At 47.0% G+C, this 17,325-nt stretch overlaps 1 protein-coding gene across 1 annotated transcript; it reads right to left on the minus strand.

The window, feature by feature from the left end:
- Nucleotides 1-425: 425 nt before the first annotated feature.
- Apod (apolipoprotein D) lies at nucleotides 426-17,094 on the minus strand. Its single transcript, XM_051149731.1, has 4 exons — nucleotides 16,863-17,094; nucleotides 9,614-9,735; nucleotides 5,464-5,552; nucleotides 426-924 (listed from the first exon to the last, which is right to left on the minus strand). Exons 1-4 carry the CDS (start codon nucleotides 16,983-16,985, stop codon nucleotides 689-691), a joined length of 570 nt encoding a protein of 189 aa, XP_051005688.1. The 5' UTR covers nucleotides 16,986-17,094; the 3' UTR covers nucleotides 426-688.
- Between the last annotated feature and the right edge of the window lie 231 nt (nucleotides 17,095-17,325).

A 17,325-nucleotide genomic window follows, 5' to 3' on the forward strand; every position in this document is an offset into this window, starting at 1 on the left:
GTCTTGAGGCTATTTTGGTTGCAAGGAACATTTAATCAGTCAAGTCAAATTATCTCAGAATAAAAAGGTGGGGGTGGGGAGAGAGAGAGAGAGAGAGAAGATATAGTCTATGTGTCTGGTGTGCATGTATATGTATGTCTCTGTGTATATATCTGTATGTGTTTGTGTGTATGTGCCTGTGTGTGTGTTTATATGTGTATTGTGTTCGTATTTGCGTGTGTTTGTATATGTACGTGTGTAGGTACATATCTAATCCTGCAGAAGAGTCATAGGAGTCAGCTAAGAGTCATAGGAGTTGAGCTGGGACGTGGAAAGCTACTGGCAAATGAAGCTGCTTGTCAGAAGCCTTGGGCGGGTGGCAAGGTCTTCCGTGGATACCTGCCGAAGGGTTTCCAACCATCAGCTGATAATGGATCTCCCACAATAAACCCAGCTCAGAAGCCACTGAAATCACAGCTGATCAGCAAAATGTTTATTATCGGGCTAGCGGGATGACAATGTAGGGTCTGGTTGGGTTTGGGCCAACTTTCTGCGCGTCCTCTCCATTGGCTTCTATAGCCAGGCTTTCCCTCTGGTGCAGGCCCGGGTTGCTTGGCTCCTCTTTATGAGGGGTGGGGTGGGGTGGGGTGGGGCGTGGGTGGAGCCAGGGAACGCAAAGCAGAGCAACTTGGAGTGGCTGCACCTCCCTTTACAGGAAGTTGGGGCAGTTCACCTGATCAGTGGTCGTCATTTTGCTGATGTCGATTTGATCTGAAGTAAGGATGTCTTTTAGCTTGGTTACTGTTTCCGGAGCGAGGTAAGGGTTTCTTCCCAGGATCCAAACATATTCCAAGTGGAAGAGCCCGAGGAAGGTGGTGCAGGAGTACACAAGGGCATAGTTCTCATAATCAGTGGCCAGGATCCAGTACGGCGAGGGGGGCATCACTGAGGACCGGAAGTAGCAAGCATGAGGAAGGACCAGGGCAAGGGAAGCCTCCTTCCTAGCCAGGGCTCTGGGGACCCAATCTCTAATTTGGGGTGTCCTGTCTACCTTCACGTGGGACACATATGGGGCTGTGAGAGATGTAAGTGCCCTTTCCTACCCTTCTCCATTTTCAGACCTTCAGGTGATTGACTTTCTTTTTTAAAAGGTGTGTGTGTGTGTGTGTGTGTGTGTGTGTGTGTGTGTGTGTGTGTGTGAGAGAGAGATGGGAACGGGTACATGTGCTACAGCATATATGTGGAGGTTGGAGGAGTTAGTTCTCTGCAGCTTTAACTCGTCGGCATCCTCCTTTTAATCTTGAGATAGTCTTACTATATAGCCCAGGTTGACCTATAACTAATACCCCTGCCTTAGTCTTTGCAGGCTTGGGATTACAGGTGTGTACCGCCATGCTTGGTATTTCAAAACAACAGTAAAACTACCCCAAAGATTCTAGTGTAAGACAATTGTAAAGATCCAGGGTTTTTTGTTTGTTTTGTTTGGGTCTTTTTTTTTTTTTTTTTTTTTTTTTTTGGTGTTTTGAGTCAGGGTTCCTCTGTGTAGTCTTGTCTGCCCTGGACTCACTTTGTAGACCAGGCTGGCCTCGAACTCACAGCAATCTGCCTGCCTCTGCCTCCTGAATGCTGGGATTAAAGGCATGCACTGCCACGCTCGGCTTAAAGATCTGTTTTTATGCCCTTCTCCCCCCACAGTAACATGGAAAAAGCCTGCTGGGTGACTGTGGATTCTGACTGCCTCCTTGGGCTGACTGGCTGCACTAGCACCACAGGCACAGATGCACACAGGTGCACACAGGAGCACCACAGGAGGGTGCCCTGCACCATTCCTGCACAGCCTGCCGGTGGGAAGAAGCAGAGGCTGATTTGTTTGGGTTTTCTTCTTCTGTGATCTCAGCAAACCCTTCAGCTTTAAGAATGTAGTATGGGGTCTGGAGAGATGGCTCAGAGGTTAAGAGGGCTAGCTGCTCTTGCAAAGGTTCTGAGTTCAATTCCCAGCTACCACATGATGGCTCACAACCATCTATAATGTGCCCTTTTCTGGTGCACAGGCAAAACACTGTATTTAAGAAATACATCTTAAAAAAAAAAAAAGAATGTAGTGTGGTAAACCAGGCGTGGTGGTGCACAAATTTAATCCCAGCACTCAGGAGGCAGAGGCAGGTGGATCTCTGTGAGTTTGAGGCCAGCCTGGTCTACAAAATGGAATTCCAGGATAGGCATGGCTACACAGAGAAACTCTATCTTGAGACACTTCCCCTCTCTCCAAATTGTGGTATGGCAGATTATAAACTATTTATTTATTTGTGTTCAAGCGTTCTGCTTATATCTATGCTTGCAGGCCAGAAGAGGGCATCAGATCCCATTATAGATGGTTGTGAGCCATCACGTGGTTGGTGAGAGTTGAACTCAGGACCTCTGAAAGAGCAGCCAGTGTTCTTAACCACTGAGTGGTCTGCTGCAGACCTGAGGTTATAAGGCTTTCCTACCAAAGGGCTCAGAATAACCCAGTGATGGGCATCTGTAGAGTGGAGGGGCCTGAGTTTAAAGAGGTTCTTCAGAGGACAGATTGAGGCCTCATCCTCTCCATCTCAATATGGAAACTTCCTCTGTGAATTTAACCTCCACGGCTAGGGTCCAGGCCAAAGGAGACTCACATCCCAGTGGTAGAGGATGCATCAGGTGGGGGGAGGCTGTGTGCAGACCTCAGGAGTATGAGAGCATGGGCAGGGGTACCCTCAGGGTGATGCTTTTTTTTGGATTCTAGACAACCCATTCCCTCCATTCAAAAACCATAATGGCTCCTGTTCGTCAGCTCAGTCTGAGAAGCTGAGTGATAAAGGAGGTCTGTGCAAGTGATGGGAGTTTGCCCGGGTGTCAAGGGTCCAGCTAATTATGTGAAAACATAGGCCCAGAGGACCAGCCACTATGCTTCCTCCTATCTTTGGAGTTTCTCTTTATAAGTATGGAAGTTGAGCCGGGTGGTGGTGACTCATGCCTTTAATCCTAGCACTCTGTGAGTTCAAGGCCAGCCTGGTCTACAAAGTGAGTCCAGGACAGCCAAGGCTACAGAGAGGAAACTTGTATCAAAAAAACCAACCAAACAAACAACAAAAAAAACCCAAAATAAATATATATATAAATAAGTACGGAAGTTGAGAGGTGCTGAGAAGGCAGACAGAAGCCTGGATGGACAGTTGGTTCTGATTTGCCTTTTGGTACTTGGGGTCCTTATATGTGTACACACACACACACACACACACACACACACACACACACACACACAGTTGGTGAAGTTAGTCACTCTGCATTTGAGTTTTGGGGAAAAAAAATCTCTCCTACCTTGTCATTGGCATCAAGGGTCTTCTATCCACCCAGACGTAAACATTTTGTCCTTCCCTCACATTGTCTATCTCTCAAGAGTAAATTTACCCAGCATTTCCCCTTAACACAGACAGCTCTCACATCTCTATTGCAGAATGCTGCCACTCCCCTGCTGCTCATGGGGGCCTCCTTAACTCCATCCTGTACTTGATGTACTTTCCCGTGCCCTAGACATCTGTGCAGGCCTCTCCCGTGCCATTATCTCTATTTGGAACATCCATCTTTTCCATAATCTCCCATCTAACCTAGAAGGTCCCCACAGCCACTTCATCCCTTTGGGCTCATTAGTTGTGTGACAACTTGACACAAGTCAGAGTCACCTGGGAGGAGAGATCGTCACTTGAGAAAGTGCCTCTAACAGATTAGCCTGTAGGGCATTTTCTCCATTACTGATAAATGCAGAGGGTGCACTCAGCCCACCGTGGGTGATATTAACCCCTGGGAAGGTGGTCCTGAGTTGTATAAAATAAAATAAAACCAAACTGAATGAGTTGGGGGCTGGGGAGATGGCTCAGCGGTTAAGAGCACTGATTGCTCTTCCAGAGGTCCTGAGTTTAATTCCCAGCAACCACATGGTGGCTCACAACCACCTATACCTGGATCTGATGCCCTCTTCTGACATGCAGGTATACATACAGATAGAACACACACACACACACACACACACACACACACACACACACACACACACACACACACACAAAGTCTTTTAAAAACCTGAATGAGTGGTGGGGAGCAAGCCAGTTATTAATGTCTCTTCATGGTCTTTGCTTCAGTTCCCACCCTGGCTTCCCTCAGTGATGGACTACAACCTATAAGCTGAATACCCCCCCACCCTCCACACTGCTTTTGTTCAGTGTTTTATCACAGCAGCAGAGAACACTCTTTATACCAAATGAGCCTCTTTGTCCTCAGCTTCCCCAGCAAATAGCTCGGGCCTCTCTTAGCTCTGGTCCAAGGGCTCCTTCCGTACCCTATGCATATGATACTTCCTATGGTAAAGGTATAGCCTCGGTTACCATGGAGACCTCAGGATTGAAGGGGTAAGAGAGAGAGAGAAACTGAGGCGCATCACCTTCACTCCCGTCCCCATCCCTTTCCCATCCATGTTATGGGGGCAACTCTCACATGAGGGTTTGGAGAGTCAGGCTCACGCCTAGCTCAGTGTCTATCTGTCTTACTCAGATCCCCTGCAACCCAGCTTCCTTGTTTGTACAAGTGACAAGAGAAACAAGCGTGCACAGAGCTCTTGACGCTGTGTGGAGCACGGCTAGTGTGTCTTCCTTCACAAGGCTGGACAGCGTGCTCACCTGAAGGTGCTGGCTTGTAGTCACATGTGTGGGAAGAACTGTTTCATCCTTCCTTCCGGCATCCCTTTCCTGGCTTATAAGAACTTCCTCCCTGCCCTACTCTAGGGACTTGACTGGTTGTGGGGGGAAAGGGTGGGGTTGGTAGGAAGGAGAAGGATGGTGGTTTCTCTGGTGGAGAGTGACTTCAATTTCTGCCCTATAGTTAGGGAGAGGGGGCTCCCAGGCATTTTCTGCAAAAGAATGCCTCCCAGGTCTGAGCTGAATTCTCCAGTGTATCCACAGAGGCAACAAAACTAGCTTCTCTCTCTCTGCTTCTCGTGTGCATTGCTAAGTTAGACCAGAACTCAGAGGGCCATCTGTCATCGACAATGTGACTAGGGGCTGGCAGAGCCGGGCCTCAGACTTGCCTTCACTATGTCTCTCATACAGGCCAATTGTTCCTCTATCGGCTAGTAACTTAGGGGCTCCTGTTTCCTGTGAGATCAGACTGGATTCTCTCTCCTACTTCTATGCTTTTCCCTGAGTCTTGTCTGCTGAAATGCCAAGTTTCCTGGTTCCTCCTCAGTGTTCACATAGGATGCCAGCCTGTCAAGACACGGCTGGCTCTGTCTTACCCTGTGCATCCCAGTACCTAGCCCAGGGAACAGCACACAGTAGGTGCACAAAAAAGAACTGTGCATTGCATTGAAACCTGATGCCAGGGCTCAGATGTGCTTGAACACAGGGCTCTGGCTTTCCGTCAGCAGATCTCCCTGTGCCTGGCACTTGCTGAGGGGAAGGGATTACTTACACTCGAAAAACTTGACTTCCAGCTTGGCCGGCTCTGAGAGGTTGCTCTGTTTGGCTTCACCTTCAATTTGGTTCACGGTGCCATCAAGTCTGCAGTGAGTGAGAAAAGAAACAGGGAAGGGGGCAGGGGGGAAGAGATATGGAAAAGAAAGTAAACATAACTAATTGAAAACCAAAAATCAATGAAAGTCAAGCTGTGTTCCCTAAGGCCACCAGCAGCCAGCATGGTGGCATGAGTTGTGGGAGGCTCTGGAAAGGCTGGCCAGAACTGGTTCTGGATCCAGTCCTTTCCTCAGTGACTGAGATTCAGTGGAGAAAGACAGTGCTGGTGGCCAAGGGGTGATGCTCAGTGGCTGGGTTCCATAGGCCCTTGCGTTTGTTTCAACATCTTGTTTTGGACTGTTTGCCACTTGTCTTTCCGACATTTCCTGCTCCTGGGCTTCAAAGAGAGGGGCTAAAGGGGGGATAGGAGAGTACACAGAATAACCCCCCTACAAGATTCATCATCTCTTTACAGAGGAGAGGATGACAAAGAAACAAAGGAAGGAGGAACCAGTCACTGAAAATGACGCAGAGCAGGAAGGAGTCTGGAGGCACTTCCCACCAGCCCTGTGCTGCAGGGATGTTTTGTCCTGTCGAGGGGCCTGCGCTCTGACACCTCCTCCAGTTCAGCTGGTGTCCAAGTAAGTGTGGGAGACTTTGAAGCAGAGCAGGCTGGCACAGAAGCAATGAGGAGACTTGGCCATTGTGATTCAGTCCAGTTCTCAGAGACGTATTGTGAGGAAACATGCATCTTTCTTACCGCTGATCCCGCCCCCCCTCCCCGCAACACTTAGCAGACACAGAGCCATTCTTTCATAGTGGTATACACATAGGTGGCATATCTTAGGTGTGCTGGTCTTGGAACCAGGGAAGTACTCTGACCCATTCGCAAGGATCTGGCCTGTTTCAGGCTAATTCCCAATGACCTCATGAACCCAGGGGACAGGGCAAAGCCTCAGAGAAGAGGACAGGATAGGGAGGTGCCTAGACATCAGAGTGCTCCTCTTCAGGAGGTCACAAAGCAGCGGCCTTGGCATCAGTCCTCAAGCAGGACAGCCATGAGAGCTAAGCATGTGTGACGAAAGTCAGTGGGTTAGTGCTGTGCAGCTGGCAGCAAGGGATGCTCTAAGGTCCAGATCGTTAGCAACAGCTTAGGGAGGTTAGGGAGGGCACTCTCATACTCTTGATTGTATCACCTGTTTGTCGCCTGGTAGGGCCAGGCACCATGCCCTGCTGTCTCCCTGGAAGATGGTCTGTTTCCATCTGCAATCGGTAACTTAGCAACAAACCAGGCTCCTCTCCTTAACACCTATCATTTGTGTCTTGTTCCAGAATCGTTGCCAAAATACCAGTCTCTGATCATAAATGCACAATGCGTTCCTGGTAAAATGTATTGGTGTTTTCTTTTGAATGTTATTTTATCACATTGTGTGTGTGTGTGTGTGTGTGTGTGTGTGTGTGTGTGTGTGTGTGTGTGTTCAGAGGAGAACTTGTAGAAACCTGCTTGCAGGCAGGCTCCTCTCCCATCTTGCCAACTCCCACCTGGGTTTTCATGTAGCAGGAGCTTGACCACAAAAAAGTCATGTTTAGCTAGACGATTTCCACGTGCCAAACACTGCTACAAGAACTTTACACCTTTCACTTCATCTGATGCCCAGGCGGCCTCTGGGGTGTCGGTTCTATTGCTACTGGCTACAGAACATCCTAGCTAACCTAAGATCGCATTGCAATCTGATAAAAAAACTAGGCAGTCAAGCGCCAAAGCCTGATTCCTTCACTCTTGCAGCTCCAGGACAGCTCTTTTGGGCCCTTTGTCCTTGAACATGGGCTGAGAGGATTCCCTTGTTGCAGCTCCCTGGATGTGGGCATCATGAGTTTAGGATCTAATGGGACATAATATTTCATTGAAAACAGATCACTACTGGCAGGTGGTGGCGGTGCATGCCTTTAATCCCAGAACTCGGGAAGCAGAGGCAGGTGGATCTTTGAGTTCGAGGCCAGGCTGGTCTATAGAGTGAGTTCCAGGACAGTCAGGACTACTCAGAGAAACCTTGTCTTGAAAAAAATAAAATAAGCCCGGCATGGTGGTGCACACCTTTAATTCCAGCACTCAGGAGGCAGAGGCAGGCGGATCACTGTGAGTTCAAGGCCAGCCTGGTCTACAAAGCAAGTCCAGGACAGCCAAGGCTACACAGAGAAACCCTGTCTCGGGGGGAAAAAATAAATAAAAATAAAGGAAAAAGGTCAGTACAACTCTCCTGCCTGATATGATCTGGATAAATGTTCCCCAAAGGACATGGTAAAGGCTTGGTGGCCATGGTGGTGCTGTTAGGGTAGACGTGGGAGATGAGACTGGGAGAGGTCGGTAGGTCACAGGGAGTGTGCCTTCAAAGAGGATTGTGGTACCCCGTTCTCTACCAGTTTCTCTTTTCTCCTTCCTGGAGTGAATTGTTTTTTGTTTTGTTTTGTTTTGTTTTCTGCCTCCCACCACCAGGTATGACCTCCATCTGCCAGAGGCTCAAGGAATAAGGCCCCTTGATTCCAGACGGAACTTCCAGAACTATGGCCGAAATAATGCTTTTCTCAGGATTCTATTGTGAGGAAAATGACTAATCTTGGGCCTGTAAGATTCCTGGGAGAGTCCTGGCCGAGGCATCTCAGTGCCTTGTGGTCAGCCCTTCTTCCCTGGGCCTCCAAAAGACGCTGGAGTTCTGTCCAAAAGGAACCGGAGGCCTTCAAACTTGTTCCGTTATCCCTTTCTCTGGTTTACGCAGGCTGGGAGTCAGCCCGGCTGCAGGCACTCTGGTCCACAGGGACGTCAGCGGATGGCATGACGGCCACTGAGAGCCTCGGTGAACCTAGCAACTTGAGCGCCGAGTGTAGTTGTTTTCTTGGAGTTGAACACCGTCCTCAGGTCTTGTAGGGAACAGAACCCTTTGCCCCCACCCTTTTCCACTTGTGTCTGTTCTCTTCACTCTCCGTCTCCTGGGTTCAAAGCTAGGCTCCATTCGTGTATCGCTTGTGTGGTCCTTGAACAAGCTGCTTAACTTATTTCTCTGTCCCTAAGTTTTCTCACTCATGAGGTTTATTGTAATATCTACTTTTGCTTTGTCCTGGGGATTAAGTAAGTCTAGTTCACTTGAGTTGAGGGGTGGGGGCAGAGGGCAGGTGAGGTGAGAGTACCTTGCTTATAGGAAATAATTGAAATGCACTTGTTGTGCTGTAACCTTTGTTGGTGGAAGGGTAAGAGAGAAGGACCTTGGTCTCTCCGTGTCTGCTCTCAAGTATGCAAAGATTGGATTGAGTACCAGTGTTTGGTACAGTTAGTGATAGGATACATGCTTCTAAAAGACATCCTGTTAACATACGCCAGAGAGTACGTGTACAGGTTCAGGTACCTGATGCTTGCTTAGCAAGAAAAAGAGGTGCCCGGGGCCTGGAGATGTGTCTCGGTTGGGAGCGGGCTTGCTTAGCATATGAACGGCTCTGGGTTCAACCATCAGTACTGCACAAACAAGGCTTGGTGGTGCACACTTGTAATCCCAACACTAAGGGGGGAAACACAGCAATTCCAGGACCTTGGCTACACAGTGAGTTGGAGGCCAGCCTGTGCTACGTAGGATCCTGTCTCAAAAGAAGAGAAGAGAGAAAACAAAGAGAAAAGGAAGAGGTGTCCTTAACAGGGAAGCAGGCTGGAGGTAGGATAAATTACCAGGGGACAAGATGAGCCCCCAGTTCCCAGAACTATTCAACAAAGCGCGATGGCTGCTGTGAGTAGATGGACAGAAAGCGCTTCTCTCTTGGTTTGGAGGCCAGGCAAGGTGGCTTAACAGTTTAACTGTCCTTTGCTAACCAGAGACTCCAACTTGTAAGAACAGGGGTGCTGACTAGGTCGCTGTTGACTCCCCACTGCCTCTTTCAGCCTCTCTCAGTGTCTGCTGTTCAGTAGGTGCTCAACACTGGTTAAAGTAGGGAGCACATGCGTCCAGTCCCAACTAGCCATCCTGCCTAGCTTGAGTTACACACACCTTCTCCCGGGCCCCCCAACCCCGGCCGCCTGCATGAGCACAGAACAAGGTCATCCCAGGCAGGCATGCGCAGTCACTCACCTCACCTCCTGGTTCAGCACTTTGATGTTTCCGTTCTCCTTCAGCGAGTAGTTGGCTTGAATGCAGTTTCCTTTCTCAAAGCTCGTTGGAATCTTCTCGATTTCGTACCACCTTCCAAGATACTGCACAGACAACAACAAGCAGAGCAAAGCCCAGGGCTTCCCTGGGGACCTGCTGGCTCTTCCTCATTGTTGTCTTAGAAGCAGAGCCCTTTCCAGGGGGGAAACCAGGCCAAATGGGCCGCATCGTTCCCAGCCAACTGGGCAAGATAGAGTTTCAAAAGAGAATACGTGATTCGGATGTGTGGGCCCTGGTTGTATGCCGAATTCTATTCCTAAAGGACTCTTTATTTGTACGTGTTCTCAGAGGTCTCTTTGGTCAAAACTTGTGTGAAATTCCATCCATCCTGTGTGAAAGGGCGGGATGGTCTGGTTGATGGAAAATACCTTTTACCTCCAACAGCTGATAATTCTACAAGGCATCGTGGTGTGTGTGTGTGTGTGTGTGTGTGTGTGTGTGTGTGTGTGTCAAACATTTTGGCTGTGGGGCCGCTTCTGCTTGGAGTTGGTTAGTGTACCAATTTCTAATCAACTGTAACGGGCAGTTTGATAATATTGAGCAAAACTAAAAATACATGTTCTTTAGCCCAGCAATTTAACTTCTGGGAATATATCTCCTGCTGTTAAAAAAAAAAAAAAAAAAGCCATGTATAAGTATAAGGTTACTTGTTGCAGTTCTGTCTGTAAAGATAAAAGGAAACAGTCTAGCGAGGGCCTGGGGAAGTAAATGATGGTGTGTCTATCCGATGAAATTTTACACACCTCCTTTTTAAAAAGTTATGTGCAATTATCTCAAAGGTTATCTAAAGAGTAAAGAGCAATGAGCCAGGTTCAAAGTGGGGTGTGCTCAAGCTGCCTTTGGGTGTAACAACGAGAAAAGGCTTGTTCTATGGGGTTTCTATTGTTGCTGTGGTAAGCGCTAAGTTCTAACCAGCACAGATTCATTAATTTATGGTTCTACAAGTTAGACTCTGATGCTAACCTCACTAGGCTAAAATTATGATGCGGGCCTGCTTTCTGGGCCTGGAAGTTTTCCATTTTCAAGGTCACTGAAAGCAGAGCAGACCCTACACAGCGCCTCTGTGGCTCTTAATGTCCTTCCTTAAGCCTCTCTCTCTGACCGTGCCTAGGAAAGATCTGCTTTTTACAATTTATGCAATTGAATTGGGGCCATTTGGATAACCTGGTTACTCTGTCCATCTCTGGTCTCCTCTAGAGAACCCCTTTATTCTTTGGAAGGTAACATGTTAGAAATCAGGCCACGGACATCTGGAAGAGCTGCTGTTTTGGCTACCAAGGTCTTAGACATTATTTGCTTGTGTATGTATACATTGTCCAGACAAAGATCTACAATGTGTTGCTTTTACTGCTTGCTCTTGGGGGAGGGAACTGAGGGGACTAAGGGAGATGTCACTTGAAGCTCCTTTGGACCTTTGGGGTTTGGAGTTTGGCTTCCCCACCCTCAACCCCCCTTGGTACTAGGGATGGAACAAAGGTTACACTACGCAGGTACGTTAACACTGAGCTATGTGCCCAGCTCTCTTTTGCACCGTCTGCATTTAAAACTTCTTGAGTATACTTGCCTAGTCAAAATATTCATTATAGTTGTATCACAGATTTAGAAATATCTGTCACTCAACAGAGAGAGTGAAGCTTGCATTCACTTTCAAACCTTCAGAAGTCTCTTGCATGTGACAGTACTGCTCCAGTCACGTGACTCTGCTCAAGCACACACCCACATCTTTGACCATACTTTTACCACCCTTTTAATAAACTCCAACAGTCTGCTAAAACCACTGAAATTTAGCAGAAGCCTTCAATCCCAGAACCAGGGACATGCACAAAGCAGGAAAATCAGGAACTCAAGGTCAGCATCGGATACATAGAGAGGTCAAGGCCAATCTGGGCAACTGGAGACACTGTCTCAAAACAAAACACAAAACTATGGGCTGGAGAGATGACTCAGACGTTAAGAGTACTGTCTGTTCTTTCAAAGGTCATGAGTTCAATTCCCAGCAACCACATGGTGCCTCAACCATCTATAATAAGATCTGGTGCCCTCTTCTGGTGCACAGGCACACATGTGGGCAAAACATTAGATAAATAAAAAATAAATATTTTTTAAAATTCCATAAAAATAAAACAACCCCATCAAGCTTGACCTTCAGTGAAAGTACCAAAGAACGAGACTAACAGGTTTCATAGTCAACCTCAGAAAAGTTTCCATCCTATAATATGCTTCATACAGCTAGCTCTTAGCTGTTCAAGTGACTTTAATGGTCCATCATTAAGAGCAAGGAAGTATGAATTTCCAGAAGCAAGGGAACTCTGAGGTGAGAGGTTTTTTGTGTTGTTTCCCCACTACCCCATATTTCTCACTCTCAGCTTCTACATAGAGGCAGTTCAGTGTCTAAACAAAGAAAACTGGAAAAGAGGCAAAGTCACCTTTATTTGCAGATGACATCTTCCTGTACATAGAAAGATCAAAGGAACTGTGAGTGAGCGACTTCGAACTGATCCTCTTGCCTTCACCTGCCCTCAGCTAAGATTACAGTTGTGTGAGGCCATCAAACTTGACTATGTGCACGGTATGCAATCATTCTACCAGCTGAGCCATAACAATAGCCTCCCTAAGGAATTTAAAACACACACACACACACACACACACACACACACACACACACTTAAAATGATGAGTTCTGTGAGTTTAAAAGATGCAAGATCAATATACAAAAGTGTTTCTATATATGTGATGGAAAAAAGTCTGCCAATGAAATTAAGAAAATTTCATTTATAATAACATAAAAAAGAGTAAACATATTTAGTGATAAATTTGACTAAAGACATGTGGGAACTTGAACTTGCATTTTGGAAACTACAAAATATTAGTAAGATGAAAAGGTAACTAGAAAGACAGCCCTTGCTCCTGAAGAAGGGTTAAGATGCCAGTTCTCTCCATGTTCTCTTCAGAAATGGAAAGACTGATCATAAAATTCATATGAAAATATAAGGGACACAGAATAGTTAAAAGAATGAAGTTGGACTTCTATATTCTGATTCAAAACTTAGGACAAATCTTTAGTCACCAAAACTGGAGTAAGTATAAACACATAGGTAGAGTAGAATTGAGATTTTGAAAATTAAACCCCATATACATGGTCACTGTACAATGAAAATGCTAGTCTTTTTTCCCCACTGTGGACATGAAGACTATCAATGGACAATTGGTCTTTCAAACAAATTGCGCGGGAACAACTGGGAAGTCACATGTAAGTGGAGTTAGATCCTTCTATGACACTAATTTGAACTTAAAGTGAACCGAAGGCTTAAACGATCAAACTCCGAGAGGACCATGGGAGTGTAAGCTGTCACGGTCTTGGGTTTGGCGCTGGTTCTCTAGACTGTGTGCTACCTACTGCACGGCAAGGTACGTATTGATTAGCTGGGTTTGTAGGTCCGACAACAGACGACCAAGGAACAACAGAACACATGGACAGAGTGGACTCCATCAGTACAGAAAAGCTCATGCTTCAAAGGGCACATCCATAAAGGTAAAAATTCCAGGGAGGGGGAGAAAACATTTTAATATAGCTGGGAAGAGATTTGCAACTAGCCTAGAGGAAGAACATTTATGTATCAATAACTAAAAGATAAATAACCCACTTTTTAATGTAATTCCATTTATTTGTTTTTTCCTGATTTTTTTATTGATAATATTCATATTACATCTCAATTGTTATCCCATCCCTTGTATCTTCCCCTTCCTCCCTCCCTCCTGCTTTCACCATATTCCCCTCCCCTATGACTGTGACTGAGGGGGATTACCTCCCCCTGTATATGCTCATAGGGTATCAAGTCTCTTCTTGGTAGCCTGCTATCCTTCCTCTGAGTGCCACCAGGCCTCCCCACCAAGGGGACATACATAACCCACTTTTTAAGGGCAGGCGATCTGAAGGGAAGATTTACACACGGCTCATAAGTACGTGGATAGGTCCTCAACAACAGTGGCCACTAGGAGATGGAGATGGTGGCATTTAACATCTCTATGAGGCTTGTGATAAAAGGAAAAAAAAAAAAAATGATCGAACTGCTGGTGAAGATGCAGAGAAATTGGAGTCAGAGGCTGTTTGTGAAAGTGTACATCGAGGCACTTTTCTAAAACAGCTTGTCAAAAAGTTAAATGCAGTTATCACACATGCAATCACACTTCACATATACCCGCAACAAACTGAAAACATACGCCCCTGTCTTCCAAAAAGCCTCAAGCCTGATGTCCACAGCAACATTATCTCTCTCTTTTTTTTTCTTTTTTTTTTAGAAAAGCAAAATAGCTCAATAAGAATAAATAAATGGTGGTGTAATCCATGTGTCATTGGGCAGCAAAAGGAATGTTGCATGCTGGGACAGCAGTGAACCATGAAAACGTTTCCTTCCGTTGCAAAGGGTTAGTATTATGTGTTCCACAGACAAATCCATATTGGCAGAAAGTAAGATATGGGTTGTGGCAAGATGTTGGAGATGGAAAGAAAAGGAATGTTCTGGGTTAGGTCAAAGCTTCTCCGCCCCCCCCCCCCCGCCGCACCCCTACACACACACACACCTGCACACTGGCTCCCGATTGGATTAATCCCTTGATGGATTCACAGTGTGATGTATTGGGAGGTGGTAGAAGTAGGAGGCCAGTGAGCGCATGCCTGGGAGAGAAGTGTCTCGTTCGCCAGTTCTTTTCTCTCTCTCTGTTTACTACTTGTCCTAAGGTAAGCAGCCTCCTGCGCCACACTTCCTGGGCTGCTCTGCCTCCCATGAGCCTCTGGACCATGAGACCCATGGAGTGAAAGCTCTGAAGCCAGGAGCCAGGGAAGCTCTTCCCTCTTTCCGGTTGTTTCTTTCAGGCGTTTGTCACATGTGATGAAAAGACTGAGTGCCGTGGTTGGAGAGACTGTTAGTGGGTTTGTGGTTTCTTCTTCAGAAAATAAAAAATGTTCTGAAACTGATTTAATGGTGGTTGCATAACAGTGACTATATTAAAAATCCTTGAAATAAAAAAAAAAAGAAAACCTCTTTGAACAAGTCAGTAATATGATATATAAACTGATCTTAATAAATTTTTGTTTTAAAAATTCTGCTGTAGGGCTGGAGAGATGGTCCTGAAGCTGAGTACTGGGTGCTCTTGCTGAGGACTACAGTTGGAGTCCTGGCATACACCGTGGACAGCTCACAACTGCCTGTAGCCGCAGCTCCAGGGGCTCTATCTAGCACTCTGCATAGGCACCTGCACACTTATGCACACTCGCGTGCACACACACACACATACATGCATAAATTTTTAAAAATCTTTGAAAAACACTCTGCTTCAGTTCTCAAAAGACTTTTTTGGGAGGGGGTATGGGTTGGTTTTTGGGTTTTGTTGTTCTTTGTTTTTGTTTTGTAGACCAGGCTGGAGGTCACAGAGGTCTGCTGGCCTCTGCCTCCCAGAGTGCTGGGATTACAGGCATACAGCACTGCACCTGGCTTTCAGAGGACTTCCTTAAGTGAAGATACCAGTTATAATTTCCAAGGTATTTTGGAATTTTTTTACTCCCCAACTCAAATTTAACTCAAATTCCCCGAATAGTATCATAAAGGGTTTTTGCTTGCTTGCTTGTTTGTTGTGGTGTTCCAGGGTTACTCAACTAAAGGGAATCCGTAAAGTATCAGTGAAGAATGTCAGTGCAGGCCTTACTGTGTGGCTTTTCCTTCCTCACACTGGACACTGCCTGTCAGTCTCTAAGCTCTTTCCTCCCAGCTCTGCCTAACCCTCCCTCTAACATTCCTAAAACTCACTCCAAAGTTCCAGTGACTGAAAATGTCAGTGTTTCTCGAACCAAGCGTGCTGCTTCCTAAAAACAACCAAAACCCTGTAAGGAGAAGGGGCCTCAGGACTAGAGTCCAGGCCTTCCACTGCTGTGGAACCACCAGTCCTGTCATCTAATAGTTGGCCTTTGTGCTGCGTCCTCTGCCCCATTCCAGGAGGAGGAAACATTTATGGGAGCTAGTTATATCGTAGGTAACAAGACTGGACCCCTGGGTGACTTCCGGCCTTCTCTAAGTCCTGTCCTGAGTTATCTACATGGGCGGGAAGCCTAGTTTTGAACCCTATGTGCATGTACTAGCTGTGTCACATGAGAGAGACACCCAGCTTCCCTCTGTGTAGGACACTGGTAGAGAGTCAGCCATAGCTAACTCTCCTACCCACCTCCCCAGAGCTGTTGGGGGAAATTTCCATCCACTGCTAGCTCATACTCATCACACTGTGTTCTCCCCTGCCAGGGCCAAGGGAGCTCCCATGGCCTGTTGGCATCCATCTGTGGGGCAAGCTGAGGTACCAAAGACTCTCCTTCTCCCTTTGCTGGCCTTAGAGACTGCTTCAGAGAAAACTTAAAACAGGATAAGCGCCTTTCCTGTTGGGAGCACAAAGGCCCTTGCATGAGGGAAGCCAGGAATGTTAAACATTGTCTTTTCAAGGGAAAAGGTGTAAACTTGTTTTCCACCCAGAAGGCTGGGAATGGAGGTGGCTAACTGCATAGGTAACCCTGCGCTATTTGTAGGGCCAAGCCATACCTTGCTCTCCCAAGCTCTTCCAGTCAGGACCGGAGATGATTAATAGTTTAGGTGACCTTTGCACTGTCTGTATGGCCAGAGGCTCCCTCAAGCTGTCACAATCAGGACTGGGGGTGGCTACTAGTCTTGATGACCTCTATGCTATCTGTATGATCAAGACAGACCACACCAGACCCTCCCTAGGCCCTTAAGATAGCACACGTAGCCAATCTCTAGACTCCATCATTATGGAAGAAATAGCCTATGCTTTGAGAGAGTTCAGTGTGATTATACCTCCTTGTGCACAGGGGATTGTGTCACACCAGGAATCCCCACCCCACCCCACCCCACCCCACATGATATTGTACTTAAATATGCCTAAAATAAACTGCCCAGTGTCAGACTCTAGAAGTTTGAACCAACCCTGGCTACTGAGTCGTGCTGAACTGGATTTCCTTCTTGCCTCTTGTGATGGTTACTCTGTTGGCCCTGCTGTCTGCAGAGTCGCGCCCGCCCCCCCAAACTTCCCCCAAAGTTCGCTTTGGAGATTAAAGGAGAATAATATGAGTCTCAGCATGCTCCAAACAAAGGGGAGGGTTGAGTTACTATACCTTTTTCACATCAAAGTTCTCTTGCACTGGAAGATTTGAGCATTTCCCAAGATGGAAACTCTGTCCCTCGGCTGTAGTGAAGAGGCCTGCCAGTGTGGCCAGGAGCAACAGCATGGTCACCATCTTGGGGCAGGAGAGAGAGGCCTGGGGAGAAACAATGCAATGAGATGGATGTGTTTGTCTCTCCTGATGACACACAGTGCTGGCGAGTCCTTGTGGACCTGGTCACTCAGCTGGTAGCCTCCTCAGCGCTGAGGAGATGCCTCCTCCAGCTGCTGCCAGTCTGGCTGTCCAGCTGCGGTGAGGCCATCCTCACCTCAGAGCTCTTGGTACCTCTTCTAGGGCATCTCTTGCTGGATTAGCCTCCTTTGTGGAACCACACTCTCCCATGCCCATGGCATATTCTTTCGGAGTGGGAACCCTGTTCCATTCTCAGAATGTCAGGGTCTCAGAAATGTCAGGC

Source organism: Acomys russatus, chromosome 8, assembly GCF_903995435.1.
Source record: "Acomys russatus chromosome 8, mAcoRus1.1, whole genome shotgun sequence".
NCBI lineage: Eukaryota > Metazoa > Chordata > Mammalia > Rodentia > Muridae > Acomys > Acomys russatus.

Coding starts and splice junctions, on each gene's coding strand:
- Apod (XM_051149731.1), bottom strand. CDS start 16,985: ATGGTGACCATGCTGTTGCTCCTGGCCACACTGGCAGGCCTCTTCACT. Junction 5,553..9,613: donor GTGCTGAACCAGGAGGTGAG/GTGAGTGACTGC, acceptor CACTCACTGCAG/ACTTGATGGCACCGTGAACC. Junction 925..5,463: donor GGAAGTCAAGTTTTTCGAGT/GTAAGTAATCCC, acceptor TCCGGTCCTCAG/TGATGCCCCCCTCGCCGTAC.